Source organism: Leptonotus elevatus, chromosome 7 (assembly GCF_054856555.1).
Source record: "Leptonotus elevatus isolate MCC_2025b chromosome 7, RoL_Lele_1.0, whole genome shotgun sequence".
Lineage (NCBI taxonomy): Eukaryota > Metazoa > Chordata > Actinopteri > Syngnathiformes > Syngnathidae > Leptonotus > Leptonotus elevatus.
The window spans coordinates 15655727-15671970 of record NC_141245.1 but is presented as its reverse complement, the minus strand read 5'-3'; the positions used below and the strand labels follow the sequence as shown (position 1 = coordinate 15671970).

Sequence of the window (16244 nt, the reverse complement as noted above, 5' to 3'; positions counted from 1 at the left end):
GCGCGAGAAAAGCGGGCGAGGTCCAGGAAGTGCCTACAGTAACAGTATGTGGGGGGGAATTATAAGAGGCCGTGAACAATGGTCAGGCTGACCCTAAACGGAAGATGAACAAACACAATGTGCATGGAGGAGGTAGGGAAAGGTGGTCAAAGACAAAGAGGCATTAGAAGGGCGGGCGGGAAGTCCGACCCTAAAAGAGAGGAAAAGGTCCGGGATGGGCGGGGGCCGCATGAGCATCCCCGGCATGTGACACGCACAAACTAAGTAAATCAACAGCATAAACGAAGCTGCACAGTAGTTGTTAACACCGGATTTCAATCCTCTAAAAATAAATATACAACCTTTTGCAGCTAGTGTGCAGTGCACAGGAAACCTTCTTTACTTTCCTCATGTAAATAATACACATTTTAAAACACGCAGCACAACGTACGCTGACAACTTCTTCCACTGATATGTGACCGGAACGTACAACTCAGGTCAGACAGGAGCTGACAGAAAGCAGAGAACTTCTGTGAAGGGCTAAAAATACACACGGCCATCTTATGTGACCAACTTTGTACAGTGACTTATACATCCTTTTACAGTTCAGCTGCTCAATCGAAATGTGTCAGTGAAATTTGACATTCAAACAAAGGCAGCAATAATTAGTTAACATGCATCATTCTGTCTGCAAAGCCACTTAGAGGTTAAAACAACTTCACTTTACATCTTTGATACTGTGCACTATAAAATCTGTTTACACATGCATAAACACAACAGCACTCACTCTTCATTCTCTTTTTTTTTTTTACAGAAAGTTCATGTAAGCAAGAGGGATGAGTCAGTCACATGTAGTTTACAGAACCTGCACTTTCTCTGCAAGTTTCTCTGCAGGCAGACTTTTTTTTTCTTTTTTTTTATGTCCATAAAGCCCTAATATATCCACACTGGCTCCTTTTAACTGTGACTTTTTGAATGACAGTTCTGCAATAGGCAGCGGATGCACTCACCCGTAAAGCCATGAAGGAGGAGCACAAGTCCGGCGAGCAGAGAGGCAGAGAACCGTGCGTCCATTCTTGTTGATCGGTACTGTGGAGGTCCGTCTGATGTGTGTGTGTGTGAAAGTGTGCGAGAGAGGCAAGAGGAGGAGGAGGGTGTAGCATGGAGTGGTCCTTAAGACGCGCGCACATCGAGGGAGAGAGGGAGGGTGGATACACCCTTTGCGGTTGGGTGAGACTGGTGGTCGCGCGTGGTTAAACATTTTTGTCTATGTTTTTTTTTGTAATGTCCTGAGACGACTACTGACTACAGTAGTTGTCATCGTTTAAATAGACCAACTGACTGATTATGAGTTTGAAGACACCTGTGCTGCCATTTAAAGGACACACCTGAGTAAAATATGTCCCTCTGGTTCAATTATTTTCAATCTTTTATGGAGGTTCCATAATTTTTTTTCCAGGTCTGTTTCGTTGGTTAGTTTTTTTCCCTAATTCTGTTGAATGACCATTCAAATGTAATGTTAATTTTCAATATATATATATATATATATATATATATTTTTTTATCTATAGTTACTTTCAAGTTTCAACAGATTTCAGTTACCGTTGTGGGTTTTTCTTTCATGAACAGAGGATTTTGTTCACGTGTGTAGCTGCTTATTCCAGTCAGAGTCTTGAGAAGATAGGAGCTAACTTTGGTGAGAAAAACAGACCACACCCTCTACTGGTCGCCGCTCAATCACAGGACAAGTAGCGAGACAGACAACCTTTTAAACTTGTCAAAACTGATAGAAACGTTTTTCGTTTTTGATGGCTACACCAGTGGAACACATCTTTTACACGTCTCCAGCGCACCTGACAATTTGGTGACAAAGTACACTAGATTTAAGACTGGGGGAAAGCAGGTCTAAGTTGTGGCACAGGTTGTGTAAAACAATTTTGGTGGATTCGATTGCGATGCAGCAGGCAGGCAGAATCTGAGCTCTGCCAAGTGTCCACATGTGCTGTGGATGTCATCATACAGTTGTGCTCAAATAGATAGCGTGAGGCAGGCACCTTGATCCACCCCCCAACAACAAAACATGTTTTAAAACATTTGTTTAGGTTTTAGTCAATCTTTTTTTTTCTAGAATTGTTACCATGTTGGCGTAAGTATAAAGAAACGATGTTAAATGTATGATTTTTTTTTTTTTTGCTCAACTGTTGCCCAAAAAGTTTTTTTATGTTGATCAAAGAGTAAATTCTGGCTGTTGTCTCCCACTCTACAGTATCAAGGACTGTACATCAACACAGAGTGACTCCCTCCCCATGCAGGCTACCGATCTTAATATGGACACAAGACAGGGAATGAATTGGACAGGCCTGCACTACAAACTATGTTCAAACACTTGCCAGAAGACATCATATAATTTACAGTACAGTATGTGATGTTGACCTCTCTCTTGCTCTTTGCCGCCCCTCTCTCACTCCCTCGCTCGCTCCCTGCTGGTCTCCTGGCAGGTAAACAGTCTGCGAGCGAACATGGCTTTGGCTTTCGCTGATGGAATATGCGCGCAGTTTGCCAAACTGTAATCGAGTGCGTATAGCACATGACTCAGTTTTAGATTACGAAACACATTCTCAGACAGTGGCATGGATCATAATTGCCTATAATTTGTCCAATAATTTGATTTGTTGACTTGCTGTCCATAGTGACGGTTAACGCTTCGTCCAAAAACCGTTGGTTGAAAATGACTTTTCTGTGTGGAGTTTACGTCCCAAAACGTGTATGTTAGCTTCATTGAAGATTAAATCATCCATTGGTGTAAACATTAGTGTGAATGATTGTCTATAGAATTCACAAAAATGGCAACTGGTAATAACTATCCAATCAGTGTTGCTACGTAACCCGGCAACCAGTAACTCCTCTACAACTACAAAATGATTGCAAAACGTACTAACCCGACCCGTATGTTGTATATACAGACTGGCAGAAAGTGAATGCAGTGAAGTTCCTCAGCCCAACATAGGTAGCACATTAATATCTTCTAAACTTTGATACACTTGGACCACGTTAGTAACAGCTGAGCTTGATGGTATCAAAGGGGGCGGGGGGGGGGGGCAGCCTTATTTGGGCTGGGTAGGTGGGGGTTGTCTAAGGTTGAGCTTCAAAAGAAGAAATAGTAAATAGTAAAGGAGTAGTGGCTCTTATTTGATACGCACTGGCTGCCTCACTTTTCCTTCTATCCTTCATGACAATTATGATTTTTTTTTTTTACATTACTGTATATCTCTAATCACGGGACACATAAATGTTTGACTCATAAACATAACATTTTAAATGTTTTAAACATGAATATAATAATTCCATAATAAATAAAGAATATAATAATTTAACCTAAGTAAATGTTTCAAAACAAAGTGGTGTCCTGCATTTAAACAGAAGTTAAAGCCACTGTAATAGAGCGCTATCTGTTTTCATTTGAATAATATAGTTCAGCAATTGTATTTATTTACTTACTTATTTTTACCATACCCCTAAAAGGTAATACACTTCGTGCATGGAAGTCTTAACGGCTAAATCAGAAATCCATCCATCTCTTCATTTCCTACAGATGACTTTTGGTTAGTAGTGGTTCACACCCTGGACTAATAGCAGCTGATCAGAAATCAATACATGATATGATCAAGCCCATCCCCAACAAATGGGACGGATGTCGTATACAACATGTTCATATGGGTTGCATGATCACACGACGCTGCCTTCTTAATGACCGTACTGATCCACCATGCGGTATGGAAGTGCCTACATCGCAAACATTTCACGGTTTTAAACGGGAAAAAAAAGGTTACAGTCACGAGCGGCAACATCAGTCGACCCAAGAGACCAGCCATCGCATGCAATCATCCAAGTCCGTCGTAAAAAGCTCCCAATCTGTTGTTTCTCCGTGACTTTGTTTGATACCGTGTGAAATTTCCCAGCCGGTGGACTCGGGGGCAGATGAAAGAGTGGTGAGACGTGTGGTGCACGTTGACCTCTGACCTTCAGTGCTGGAAAACTGTGTCTGACACATGTGGCTGCCAAGTGGACTGGCATGAGTCCATACGGAGTAGCCAGGCATATCAAAGTTGCTGTAACTCTGAAGGGGTTCCACACTGCTGCTTCCAAAGGGATGGAGGGGAGGCGGGTGTTTTGGTTTGGAACCTTTCAGCGCCATTAACGCTACCTGCTCGGGAGGAAGTTACTGGATACACCTGATTTGATTATAGAAAGTAAAGGGAGACTTTGTCAGAGGGGTTGTGTTACAAGAGTATTTGTTTTCATATTTACAAATTGGATTTGTTTTCCTGCCATTTGCGTTGCTCTATTCCTGTACTGGATTTGTTGGCAACCCAACAAAGAGTTCATGAGAAAGCTTCAGGGAGATTCTGTCGGTGCCAGCAGCAACGCACGGTGGATGCGCGTGCCCTCTGCTTGGGGACAAATGTTCAAATTGGTTGGATCATACCCATCACCAAAATAGACTCGAGGCTAATCTGGTGTGTGTGGCATGTGTGATGTGGCGGCCCTGCAACAGGACACATAAGCTATGCTTTGTCTCGCCGGCCTACAACAAATGAAATTTTCTAGTTTTTCAACTGCAAAATGGACAATTCTCTGACGGTTCTTTCAACTGACATTGTGCCATTAAACCAGCCCAGTGGTCATGATTGACATTAGCGTAATAGCATAATCAGTCATATTTAAACATTGTCAAAAAACAACAAATTCAACAAACGAGTTTCCAACCTTTGCAGATGACCATGGCATGGATGACTGAGGAGCCACGTAGATACCAAGGAAAAACATTTTATAGCAACAACCAGTTTGAGCTGGGAAATCATTTTTTTATATAAATAGAATCATTCCACTTAGATACGTATCGAATCGCGTAGGATAGATTTATGTTAGAAGGAAATGGAGCAACGTTGTTCAAATGTATGTAAAGTAACAATAAGAACGTCATTGCATCATGTATACGTCAAGGTTCGTTCAAGTTCACTTAACGTTTACCAGACGATCGGCTAGAGTTTTAATAAAGCTCATGAAAACTCTCAGCAAATGTTTCGTGAACGTTTGCGAACCTTGAACAAACCCTGACGGAAGCGCGCATTCGCTACCTTTGCCAAAACTCGCAAACGTTGTGGCCCCTCAGTGGAATACGGGCTTTAGGTCCTGGTCAATTATGATACAGTATTAGGCCAACGCTTTGTGATGTCATATACGAAACACACTTTGGGTGGGGTGCGGTTGTGATTGAGCCCTACAAACTCTGCCTAGCAACAAGTGACAAACCAAACGTGACCAGGAAAAATATATTTGATGAATTAAGAATATTTTTGGGGATGATTATTATTATTATTATTATTATTATTATTATTATTATTATTATTATTATTATTATTATCCAGTTTCTTTTTCTTTAAAGTTTATGGACTCGTTCTATTTTCACTTTTTTTCCGAGACTGCAAACGCAACAAAACAATTCAATTAAAGTGATGTAGCCAAAACCTAAATTATTTGCATTACATTTAGCAATTATTACTTTATTATATTATTACTCTACTACATAATTCTGATTGACTTTATTGTTGGATTCAGTTGCTGTCAGTGTCACAAATAATTGTTGCATGCATACATTGTGGTCATCTGACAACTTTTCCATCCTTTTTGCTGCACACTGGATGTCAGATTGTAACTGGATATTATTTTGTGACAACTTTAACAGCAACAGAGAACTGAAGTGCGTCGAACGTCGCTTTCAGTCTTCTGTACATGTGATTCATGTTTCCCCTCATTAAACTATCGGAGAGGAACAGCTCATGGAGATACGGACAATGTCCCTTTTGTGTTTTGATGGAAATATGAGGCCATTGCTGATAAGACATCCTCGCTGTCTGACTCACCTGTGATGTCATGTTAATTGTGCTTTGTACGGAAACCAACACAGCATCCCATCTGCGCACTAAAGAAGGAAACAGTTGTCATTTTTGGACCCTCAAACATACAATAAAAAAGCCATATGTTGTGACGTTTCAGTTATTTTCTTCAAATGCGGGTCGGTAAAGTATATTTGCAAACCTACAAACAACAATGTGATATGTGAAGAAGGTTATAAACACTGGCGCTGATGCATTGATTTCCTCTGGAATGAAGCGCAGCACTTGTTGTTTGAAGTGCATAGTACTGTATATTGTTAAAACAATGGCATTCTTCAGCCAAGGTCAGTAAATCACGAGAGCTAGCCTCCAACGGAGCTCGGGTGTGGCGCACGTGATGCGACAATGATCGCGCGTGAATAAAAACAGCCTACTTGGGGAAAAATAGTTTGAGGATGAGACACAAAACGAGAGTCCCCTTTCTACTAGTTTAATATGATACATCCTGGAAAGGGAATGTGGGAATTTGCGAGGCAGTGCATTTGTGTCAGGGGGGACTGAATGGGGAAAACAGAAGCAGGAAAAGGCCGGCCCCCTCCTCTACACTCTTCCCAGGCTAAGACAGAACAAGAGAAGCTCTGCCTCAGCATACTGAATCTCTTATCAAACCTTTAAAAAAAGAAGAAAAAAAAGGTTATGCTTGAATACAGTTTGTAGTTGCATGTAAACCAACAGTTGTGTTGAGGCAGAACCTGAACTCTCACAAAGCCTGAAGTCTTCAAACACAAAGTATTTCTTCACTGCATTAGAGAATAAATGACTTTGTATAACAAAATGACACAGGACTTTTCTTTTGTCTTAGCTGACTTCCTCCAGCGCCGCCAAAGTGTGTCCTGTTAAATATCATCCTTGTGATATTTTCCCCAATAGGATGAAAGGAAGAATGATAGGAAGGAAAAACAAAGGAAGCAAGGAATAACAATTGAAGTTAAGCAAAGAAAGAAAACACAACAACTATATCAGTACATTCTCGTTTATGTACCGGTAGTTGGAATAAAACGTTGTTGGCCTTTTTCTAGGAGAGTTGTTGGAGACATTTGTTGTTAAATGTCTCATTTTGTGCCACATGAGAAAGAAAGAATGGAAGAAAGACAGAGGAAGTATAAGAAGGAAAAGAAGAAGGAAAGAAGGTAACAGAAAAAATGGAGGGATAGAAGGAAGGGAGGAAGGAAGGTAACAGAAATAATGGAGGGATGGAAGGAATGAAGGAAGGAAGGTAACAGAAAGAATGGAGGGATAGAAGGAAGTCAGGAAGGTAACAGGAAGGAGGGATGGAAGGAAGGAAGGAAAGTAATGGAAAGAATGGAGGAATAGAAAGAAAGAAGGAGGGAGGGAGGGAAGGAAGGAAGGACTGGAAGGATGAAGGAAGGAATCAAAAAGAAAGGAAGGTAGCAGAAAAAATATAGGGAGGGAGGGACTGAAAGAAAGAAGGAAGGAAGCAAAGTATGGAGGGAAATACAAAAGGAAGGAAGCAGAAAGAATGGAGGGAGGGAAAGTGGGAGGGTAAAAGGAAGGAAGGAAACAGAAAGAAGAGGGAAAGAAGGAAGAGAGAAAGAACCAAAAAGACTGGAGGGAGAGCGGGAGTTTGGAGGGAAGCAAGGAAGGAAGGTAACAAAGAATGGTGTCAGGGAGGGACAGAAGGAAAGAAGGAAGAAAACAAAGAATGGTTCCTCAAGTTGAATTTAATGTCCTGTACGTTTTTCCATGAAATGCTTGTGACAATTAATTTGACGATATAATTCCTCAGAATGAAAAAAGTATTCATCCCACCATCCATCTAACCATGAGTGACCCAAGTGGCACTCTCCCTTTTTGACCCCGGTAATTGGAGTAAAATTAACCCAAATTGTCTTCTTTTTTTTCTTAACCCAACAATTTGTAAGGTGTAATTATCTCGACCATCGACTGCCATCACTGGCCTTCCTATAAACTTGTGTGCATGTTTGCCTCTCTCGTATGATTGATGAGCTCGCACGGCTGGTGTTTACCTCACCGGGTCTCTGTGTTGCGCTCAAGGCCCGAGCAGCGGCTGAAGGAAGGAAAGAGCGGAAAAGAAGTCATTCTTTCCGAGGCATTGAGGCCGGTCCTGAGAGGGAGTTGATTTCTGGGAGTTGTCCGCCCATCATGAGAGACGCCTATTGTCCCCGCTCCTGCCGCTGCCCCAGTATGGCGGGGGGGCTTCCAGTCATTGCTGTGTGGTGAGGGGGCTCGGAAGACGAGAGTGGGAGAGGAATTAGAATTTCTGCAAAACGTTGTCACGACAACCAGGAATGTGACAAAGAGATACTTTGATAACCGCACAGGACAAGATGTGAACATTGCTTCACCATGGTGATAATATGAAAGTAGGCGGGGTTAGTCTTTATGTGGAGAGAAGATGATGTGATGCATACATGGGGATTTTCCTCTTGTTTTGCCTTCTTGTATCCGTTTTATGTACAGTGACGCTTTGACACACACAAGCTGTTAATTGCCACTCCCATTTGACGTTTATTATTATTATTGGGTCCGAATTAGTATATCTATATTGTTTCCATTCATCTCACGTATATCTGGCTACCGATGCTGAATAGCCAGAAACCAAGTAGGAAGTCGCAGCTGCCATTAGCAACATCCTGCAGATGCACGCATGACGTGCTCAAGGTCCCAAGAAAGCCCATCAAAGAAGAGGAATTCCTCCTGGATGAGCTCCACTGTGTTCGTCATGCTATTCATATTTTTCACACCGCAAAAAAAACTTTTGAAAATCTCTCACATTTACCCACAAACTGGGATTCAATCGGACAATCGGCATGGGTCTCGTTTAAGTCTAAATTGATTTATTTTATTTAAATCAGAGAAGAATTTTAATCTTAATCAGATCTTCACACTGAAGTTTGAGGTCAAGTAGTAAAGAGTTCTTGGAATTCCTGGGCTGGATGAGCAGACAAAAGATGAGGAAGAACAGGTCACACACTTCCTGCCTTTTAAAAGGGGGAAATGACCCAGCGGGTGAGATGCCCAACCGCTGCTACGTTATCATCCGTGGCTCTTTGAAGGAAGCACGTCAGGGGCTGTCACTTGTTTTGTTGTCTCTGATGTATCCTGTCCCCACTAAACATGTCTTTTGCTCTTTTTTGGGGGTGGCGACCGGATTTGTTCTTTCTGACCATGGATTCTTCTGTATGTGATGGATTGCAGAATGTGTCCAATCAGCTGCTGACTGTTGGATATCACGGCGTGTGTGTGTGTGTGTATATAGCCTGAAATGCACCCGAATTTCATCATCTTTCACCAAAGACCGCAGTGTCAGTGAAAGTGGGTGCACCTGATACATGATAATCCATTGGCCCATAAAAGACACTTTAGAAATCCCTGCAGAAGCAGCAAACTATTTCTAAGTGATCATTTGGAAAGGAGCAATTTGAACTTGCGCAAAACAAACACAGGAAGTTGACTGGCTGTCTGGCTAATAGACCAGAGGGAGGGTTCCCTACCATAAAAGGAGCAAGAAGCTTCATGGCAAAGGCAAAAGTACCTTTTATAGCCACTTGTATTGCCTCTGCATATCCCTGTTGTGTCATTAGATGCTTAACCAAATGCCATTCGTCATGTCCAAAGGTTTGGCACAGGACTTCCCATGATCATGTCAGATCATATCACCACCACCCCTGAAAAGAAGACGCTAAGCAACACTAAGCAGCTTAGATGGGGAGGATGAGGGAGATTACAGTGAGGAAGGAAATAATAAATACATAGCTGCATGTGTGTGTGTGTGTATATATATATACACACAGTATGTGGATATATATATATACACACAGTTAATATATATATATATGTGTATCTATACATATATACAGTATATAGATATATATATACAGTGTGTATATATACATATATAGATATATATATATATACAGTATATATATATATACAATATATATATATATATACACAGTATATATATATATATACAATATATATATATATATACTGTATATATACAGTATATAGTATATATATATATATATATAAATGTATGTATACTACATATATATATATATATATATACACAGTATATATATATATATATATAAATATATATATAAAGTGTATAGATACATAGATATACAGTATATATATATATATATACAGTATAGATATATAGATATACAGTATATATATATATACAGTATATATATATATTTACATATATATATATATATATATATATATATACAGTATATATATGGAGAGACAGACAGACAGATCCTGCCTGATATTGCCAAATACATGTGGTAGTTAATTAAAAATAAAAAACATGGATGGATGGATGGATGGATGGATGGATAGATAGATAGATAGATAGATAGATAGATAGATAGATAGATAGATAGATAGATAGATAGATAGATAGATAGATAGATAGATAGATAGATAGATATAGATAATCTAATTCTAATAAATCTAATTCAAACCAAAATGAGCCACACATACGAAGCCCGTTTGTTATTAAAAAAATATGACAACACAAATATAATAAAACAGTACAACCGCTCCATTGCGGATATGGCGCACGCGCAGACAGACTCCCGGAAGTAGCGAAAGGATGCGACCAAAACAAATATGGCGCCCACCTCGACGACGGAAAGCGTGTTGAAGCTAACTGAGTTTCCTCGTCTATGCTGTAATAATTATGGTACAATTCAATCCCCCCACGATGTAAGTACGTGACCTAGTCGGGTTTTGGTTCACAAATGCGAGTGAAGACAACGGAGGAAACGCGTAAATGCGGCGGAAGTCTTCGCTCCGTATTTAAAAGTAAACATCCGGTTGTGCATCGCGTCGGCAGTTCGTTGCGAAAGAGAAATTGGTAAATGGACGGATCTTATTTGTGAAAGTAAAATGATTAGATCTCCCTTTTTTACAGGCTGGTGCAACGGAAGCAGCACTCGATGGTCTGAACTGAGCATGCAAACAAACATGGACGTTGACGTGGAGACACACTGAAAGCACAGTGCCATGGGACCAGTAAACGTTATAATTTCTACGTTCGGAAAATGCCTAGATGCAGTCTCCATAATGCTGGACGTCAATTTCCTCCTCGTCCACACGATAGTCCGCACTGTCCTGACTGTGTACCACTTTATAATCAACCTGCCCGCACTCTTGGTCTACTCCCTCCTGGAGCTGGGCAACTTGGTGCTGCTCTGCTTGCTCTCCACGGCGGCGGCAACATCCCACATTGCCCACGGCGTGGTGGCCTTGCTGGGCAGCCTCATGCTGTCTCTGGAGGGGCTTCTGGAGAGCTTGAAGATGGTGGGCTACCTGTTGACTCACGTACTGCTCCGAGGCAAGGAGCAGCTGTGTCGGGGGCTGCTGTTGCTGCTGGAGGCGTGCGGCATCGCGCTCAGCCTCCTGGTCTACCTGGTCAACACGGTGGTCAACTACGCCCTCATCGCCGCCCTCAACCTTCACTTGGCCTTGGTCAGCGTGTGGCAGACTGTGTCCAGCCCGCTGCAGATGGCGCTGGAGCTCACGCTGACCTCCGTCACCTTCCTCTACAGCAGCCTGATTGGCACGTCGGCCTTCCTGTGGTCCCCCTGCAAGCTGATGTTGGACTTCCTGGTGTCACTGGTGCACATCTTCATTAGCATTTTCATACTCAACACGTACGGCCTGGCGCTCACCGTCGGCATAGCGCTGACAACCACCGCCTACCTTAACCCAGAAGTCACCAGGCATGCGTCGCGGCGACTCACGGCTTCTGTTAACTCCTTCCCGAGATTGCGGAGACTTTCGGTGGAGCTTCATTCAGCCCTGTGTTTAGTGCACGCCGTTATGCGACACCTCCGCCGGATGTCGCTTCATCTCTACCTGCTGGAGAGAAGAATCTGGCGGCAGCTGTCTCACCACAGAAGCCAGTTGAGCCTGGCGCTGAGGACGCAGCTCGACAACCGAGCGAGCGCCGACCCAGATGGCGAGGAGAACAATCGGCACCCGCCCGACGGCACTGACCACCAACAGGAGCAGCCGGCGTCGTCGTCGAGCACGGCGAGGCCTCTGAAAGCCGAGCAGGTGCGGCGACCCCCGGCGGACAACCTGCTGACGCTGCTGAACGAGCAGGAGCACCGCAAGATGTGCGTCATCTGCCACGACTGCGCCAAAACGGTGGTGCTGCTGCCGTGCAGGCACCTGTGCTTGTGTCGAGGCTGCACCGACATCCTGCTGCATCAGCCCTTCTACCAGCACAACTGCCCGCTGTGTCGCCGCATTATCTTCGACACCATTGAGGTCTACCTCTGAGGCGGCGCAATCACTTAACTTCCATATTTTTATTATTACCATTTTTTTTTCAACCAGCTTCACTGTGACCAAGAAATAGCCATGTAAAGTAGATGCCTTCTTGACCTTTTTATTTTTTCAGAATGGCGTCCCAGTAAGGAAGAAATTACATCCAAGCTCATGCGCAAACATGCTCAAGCTAACTGTAACAAAAACAAATGATTCCGCCATCTTGTGTACAGAAAATGGTTGGGTGTGTCCATCTCATGATCATTCAAAAAAGCCATGTCAGATTAAGTGAGGTCAATTCTAAGTAATTTATTGGGAGTATTGTTTAAATAGACACCTATTTGTTGTTGTTATTGAAGATATTTATGAGTGAGCCAACTGGGAGGGGAAAAAAATTCTCAAGCAAGTGAAAATGACTTTGAAATTGACTGGTAAGTTGATTTGGGGGCAGGCGTTAATGAAAACAATATTTGTTCTAAAGGTGGTGATGGGGGATTTAATGTAAAGGAAGAATTAATAAAAATACAACAGAAAATTAACATCACCAAGATGACTGAGGAGTAATAAATATATATGTACACTGCATGTATGTGGAAAGATAACAAAAGAAAAGTGTGGATTTTTTTTCTGGCTAGTAAGTGCTTTTGTTTTAAATATCAACATGGCAGCCTCATAACATTGCTGAGCCTTTTTTTTGGGGGGGGGGGGGTAAGTCAACCCAAAAATTGTCTTTACAATAATATAGTGTATGTGCCCCCAGTAGTCTAAACACAGCATTGTGAGTAAGATTGTGTTTGTGGAATATGAGGTAAGCAGCAAAATCCAACTCATGGGGCAGCCATTTTGCCACTTGCTGTTGGCTAAAAATGACATCATGGTCGCTCAATTAACGACTAATCACGGCTCACCTGTTTTCTAAAGCTGAGCCACAAGTGCTCGTTAGCTACTCAGATGTCATTTTCAGTCGACAGCTAGTGGCAAAATGGCTGCCCCATGCGATAGCTAATGGTAAGAATTTTCTTATATTCAATGTGTGTTCAGTTATTTTCTACCACTTAACTTGCCTTTTTCCCACCATAACATCCATAAAATACCCTTTTCTTGTGTGGAAGTTACCATACACATTTCCAATTGTTCTTGAAGTGTTTTGTGATGAATCAGTTTACAATGCTCAGAGAATCATTGTGTTGTTGTTGTTGGTATGATGTTCCGGAAAGTGCTATTTACCTTTTTGATTATTATTTTTTTCTATTGTTGGACTTCATTTTTATATTTTGCGAGTGATGCTCAAGCATATGTTAGCCTCATCCTCCTCAGGTAAATGCCTGCACACAGTCCTGGTATGTCATTCCTACGACTGCAGCCAAGGAACAAGTGTTCAGTGTGAAAGATTTGAGAGAATGTGATTTGCAGATTTGAATGTAATAACTGAGATGGATAATCGTGACTTTTCGTAATAAAACGGCAGTAAATTAATTGTCGCCATTTTGCGTGTGTTGTGGCCATGAGACAATTTCTAAAATATGTTCTATTTATGAATCTAAATGGTGACATGGATGTGTCTAACATTATGAATTTAATCTAAACCAGAGGTGTTAAAGTCACAGTTGTAGGAACACAAGTCACATACGGTATTGCGTAAAAAGTAGAGTATTTCCATTTCAAAATAAATATTGTTGGAAATACTTTAGCATCTCTGGTGATGGCGGTTGAAGAAAAATATATCAACTGTTGGAAAATTAAACAAAAAACCTGCTGATCTAATATGAATCAGACATAGCCCTTTGAAAAAAAGTATTTTCAAAAGCATATCGTCACCCTCTTAAAATAATTGCCTGTCTTTTTTTTTCCTTAAAATCATCTCATGATGTAAATGGTTCAATTTTTTTGTTTCCTGAAAAATCTGGGGGGGAAATGATGATATAGATGCATTTTGTATAACAAATTTTAAATACTTTTGAATTAACTTAAAAAAAAAAAAATTAACATGATTTTTCACTGCGGCATTTTTTCAGATCTTTTTATGATGTGTATGAAAAGTACACACCTTAGACACTTTAAAGGCTGTTGTGACTCCCATTTAACAGACGTTTTTAAATGTGTTAAAAAGTTTGGGAAATTATTCATCCTGGTCTTATTTTGATATCACAAAAACTTGGCATGTGAACATGGTGAGTAGACTTTTTATTTCCTCTGTAGTGCTGAACCTTGGTATAATCTACTACTTGTGACATGACATTTCAATTTTTCTGATCGTCTATGATTGAATTAAGGCCTCACATGTCATCCACTATTTTAAAATACATTAGTTATAATGGCCCCTGACTTATGTACAATAGTGGGACTCCAGATACATGATATGCATCTGCGACGGCAATGCAGTGACTAATATTCCCACGCTATCTGGTAACTTGAGACAACCAGTTGGGTTTTGTCAACACAGCGTTTAAAAGCGTCCGACAATTCTCCGGAGCCTCGTCATTTACAACTGCCCCCATTCCCTTTCCCAGGTTCTAAAAATGGAGACAGACATCTGCGCAGATGAAATAATCCACTCGCTGACGTCAGCCTGCAACAAAAAAATTTTTTCGTTTAGAACGTGATTTAAGTGCGATCAAAATCTGCTAAATTTGTCTCATAACCACATCCGAGCTCAGTGTCGAGCGGTTGCTTTTGAACTAAAGCGTCATGTAAACACAGTCATAGTCACAAACAACATGATGGCTTGCATTTTTCTTTTTTTTTGTCTGCTGGCCTGTGTGCAGCCTCCGCTGTGTTTACATGTCGCTTGTAAATAAGGATGCTGCGAGCAGAGCAGAGGAAGTTTCATGTCAAGGGGGTGGATGAGGGGAATTCAATTTCTTCTTTCTGACCTCGGTGGACCCGGCAAAGTGTGGGAAAAAAAAGTATATGGAAAAAAAAAAAACGAAAAGCCAAGGCTGACTTTTGTAGAATCTTAGTCTTCATAAAAAAAAAGTTTTGAACTGATATGATGATGGTGAGTTTATGGATAAATGGATGTGGGAAGGACGAACAGCCTTAGTATGGACCCCCATCTAAGCATGACTCAGCAGTAATATGCTGAGGTTAGTATTGATTTAGGTCTGATCTTTAAGGCTTGACCTCTGAACCCAGAGACAACAGTGCCGCTGTTGAATGAATGAAGATGAATGGATGGAAGCATCACAACAAATAGAAGTGGTTTTATTTTAATACAGACAATTCCAGCAGTGCATCCCTTGGCAGTTTACATCCGTGTGTCGATGACGGTTACACGTGACGTGTGACGTCTCCAAGTATAGCATTTCGTTGATTCACTCATTTTAGTGCTGATTGTTGCTGCGGATCTGATTACTGATGGCAGACTGCCCCCTGCTGGACGCAGTTGAAAAAGGTTATACAATCGTTGCAACTGGTCAATTTGATCATTTATTTTAGGATTACTACCAAGGTGACTTAACATGCATACGTATTTTTTTTTAAATGTCTTTCTAAAACAAGTTTTTTTTTAATTGTATCTTTATTATCTGTTTATTTTTCATTTCGTTTGTGTATTTAAATGTTTTCATATTTTAACTTTATTTTCGCTAATGGTGACTTGAGCCTGCACATTTCAAATATTCTTATTTGTTTAACTTTATTGTGTATTTACATATTGAGTACTGAACTTTATTATATGACTCTGGGAATTTGAGCCGGTCAATTGTCATTGCTGCACTGCTAATGTGAAGGCTATGCGGTTTGTGTCAAATCTGTGTCCCCTGCCTTCTAAGGGTCCCCAAGCAATTGCCTGCCTTGCCTAATGGCAAACGCTTTGGATTTTTACTTCTTGTTTCATGAGTAGGCCTACTACCAATTGGTTGTAGTCTAAAATGTGAAGGTGAATTAGCGCTTCGCAAAACCCATTTTCCAGTAAAGTGGATCATTAGTGTTTGGAATTTTTTTTGGCAATTGATTTTACCATACTGTCTTTTTATATGATACTATTTTATATACAGTAAGTGATATTAATTTAACAATACACGGATTCTT

At 41.1% G+C, this 16244-nt stretch overlaps 2 protein-coding genes and 1 long non-coding RNA gene across 6 annotated transcripts in view; 1 reads left to right on the top strand and 2 right to left on the bottom strand.

Moving 5' to 3' along the window:
• The window catches only part of mcamb (melanoma cell adhesion molecule b), a 33461-nt gene extending 32305 nt beyond the window's left edge, over window positions 1–1156 (bottom strand). For all 4 annotated transcript variants that reach the window (XM_086080124.1, XM_086080125.1, XM_086080126.1 and 1 more), the window contains exon 1: window positions 990–1156. In XM_086080124.1, the coding sequence (XP_085936250.1) occupies window positions 990–1053 (64 nt within the window). In that variant the 5' untranslated portion in view covers window positions 1054–1156. The remainder of the gene's footprint in view (window positions 1–989) is intronic.
• A 2861-nt stretch (window positions 1157–4017) lies between these two features.
• Window positions 4018–8168, bottom strand: LOC147171246 (uncharacterized). Its single transcript, XR_015095506.1, has 3 exons — window positions 7925–8168; window positions 5904–5962; window positions 4018–4211 (listed from the first exon to the last, which is right to left on the bottom strand). It is a non-coding gene; the product is annotated as an uncharacterized LOC147171246 (long non-coding RNA).
• Window positions 8169–10518: 2350 nt separating this feature from the next.
• rnf26 (ring finger protein 26) lies at window positions 10519–13688 on the top strand. The gene is made up of 2 exons (XM_086079787.1): window positions 10519–10640; window positions 10849–13688. The coding sequence occupies exon 2, from the start codon at window positions 10941–10943 to the stop codon at window positions 12222–12224; it is 1284 nt and encodes a 427-aa protein (XP_085935913.1). The 5' UTR covers window positions 10519–10640; window positions 10849–10940; the 3' UTR covers window positions 12225–13688.
• The last annotated feature ends 2556 nt before the right edge of the window (window positions 13689–16244 follow it).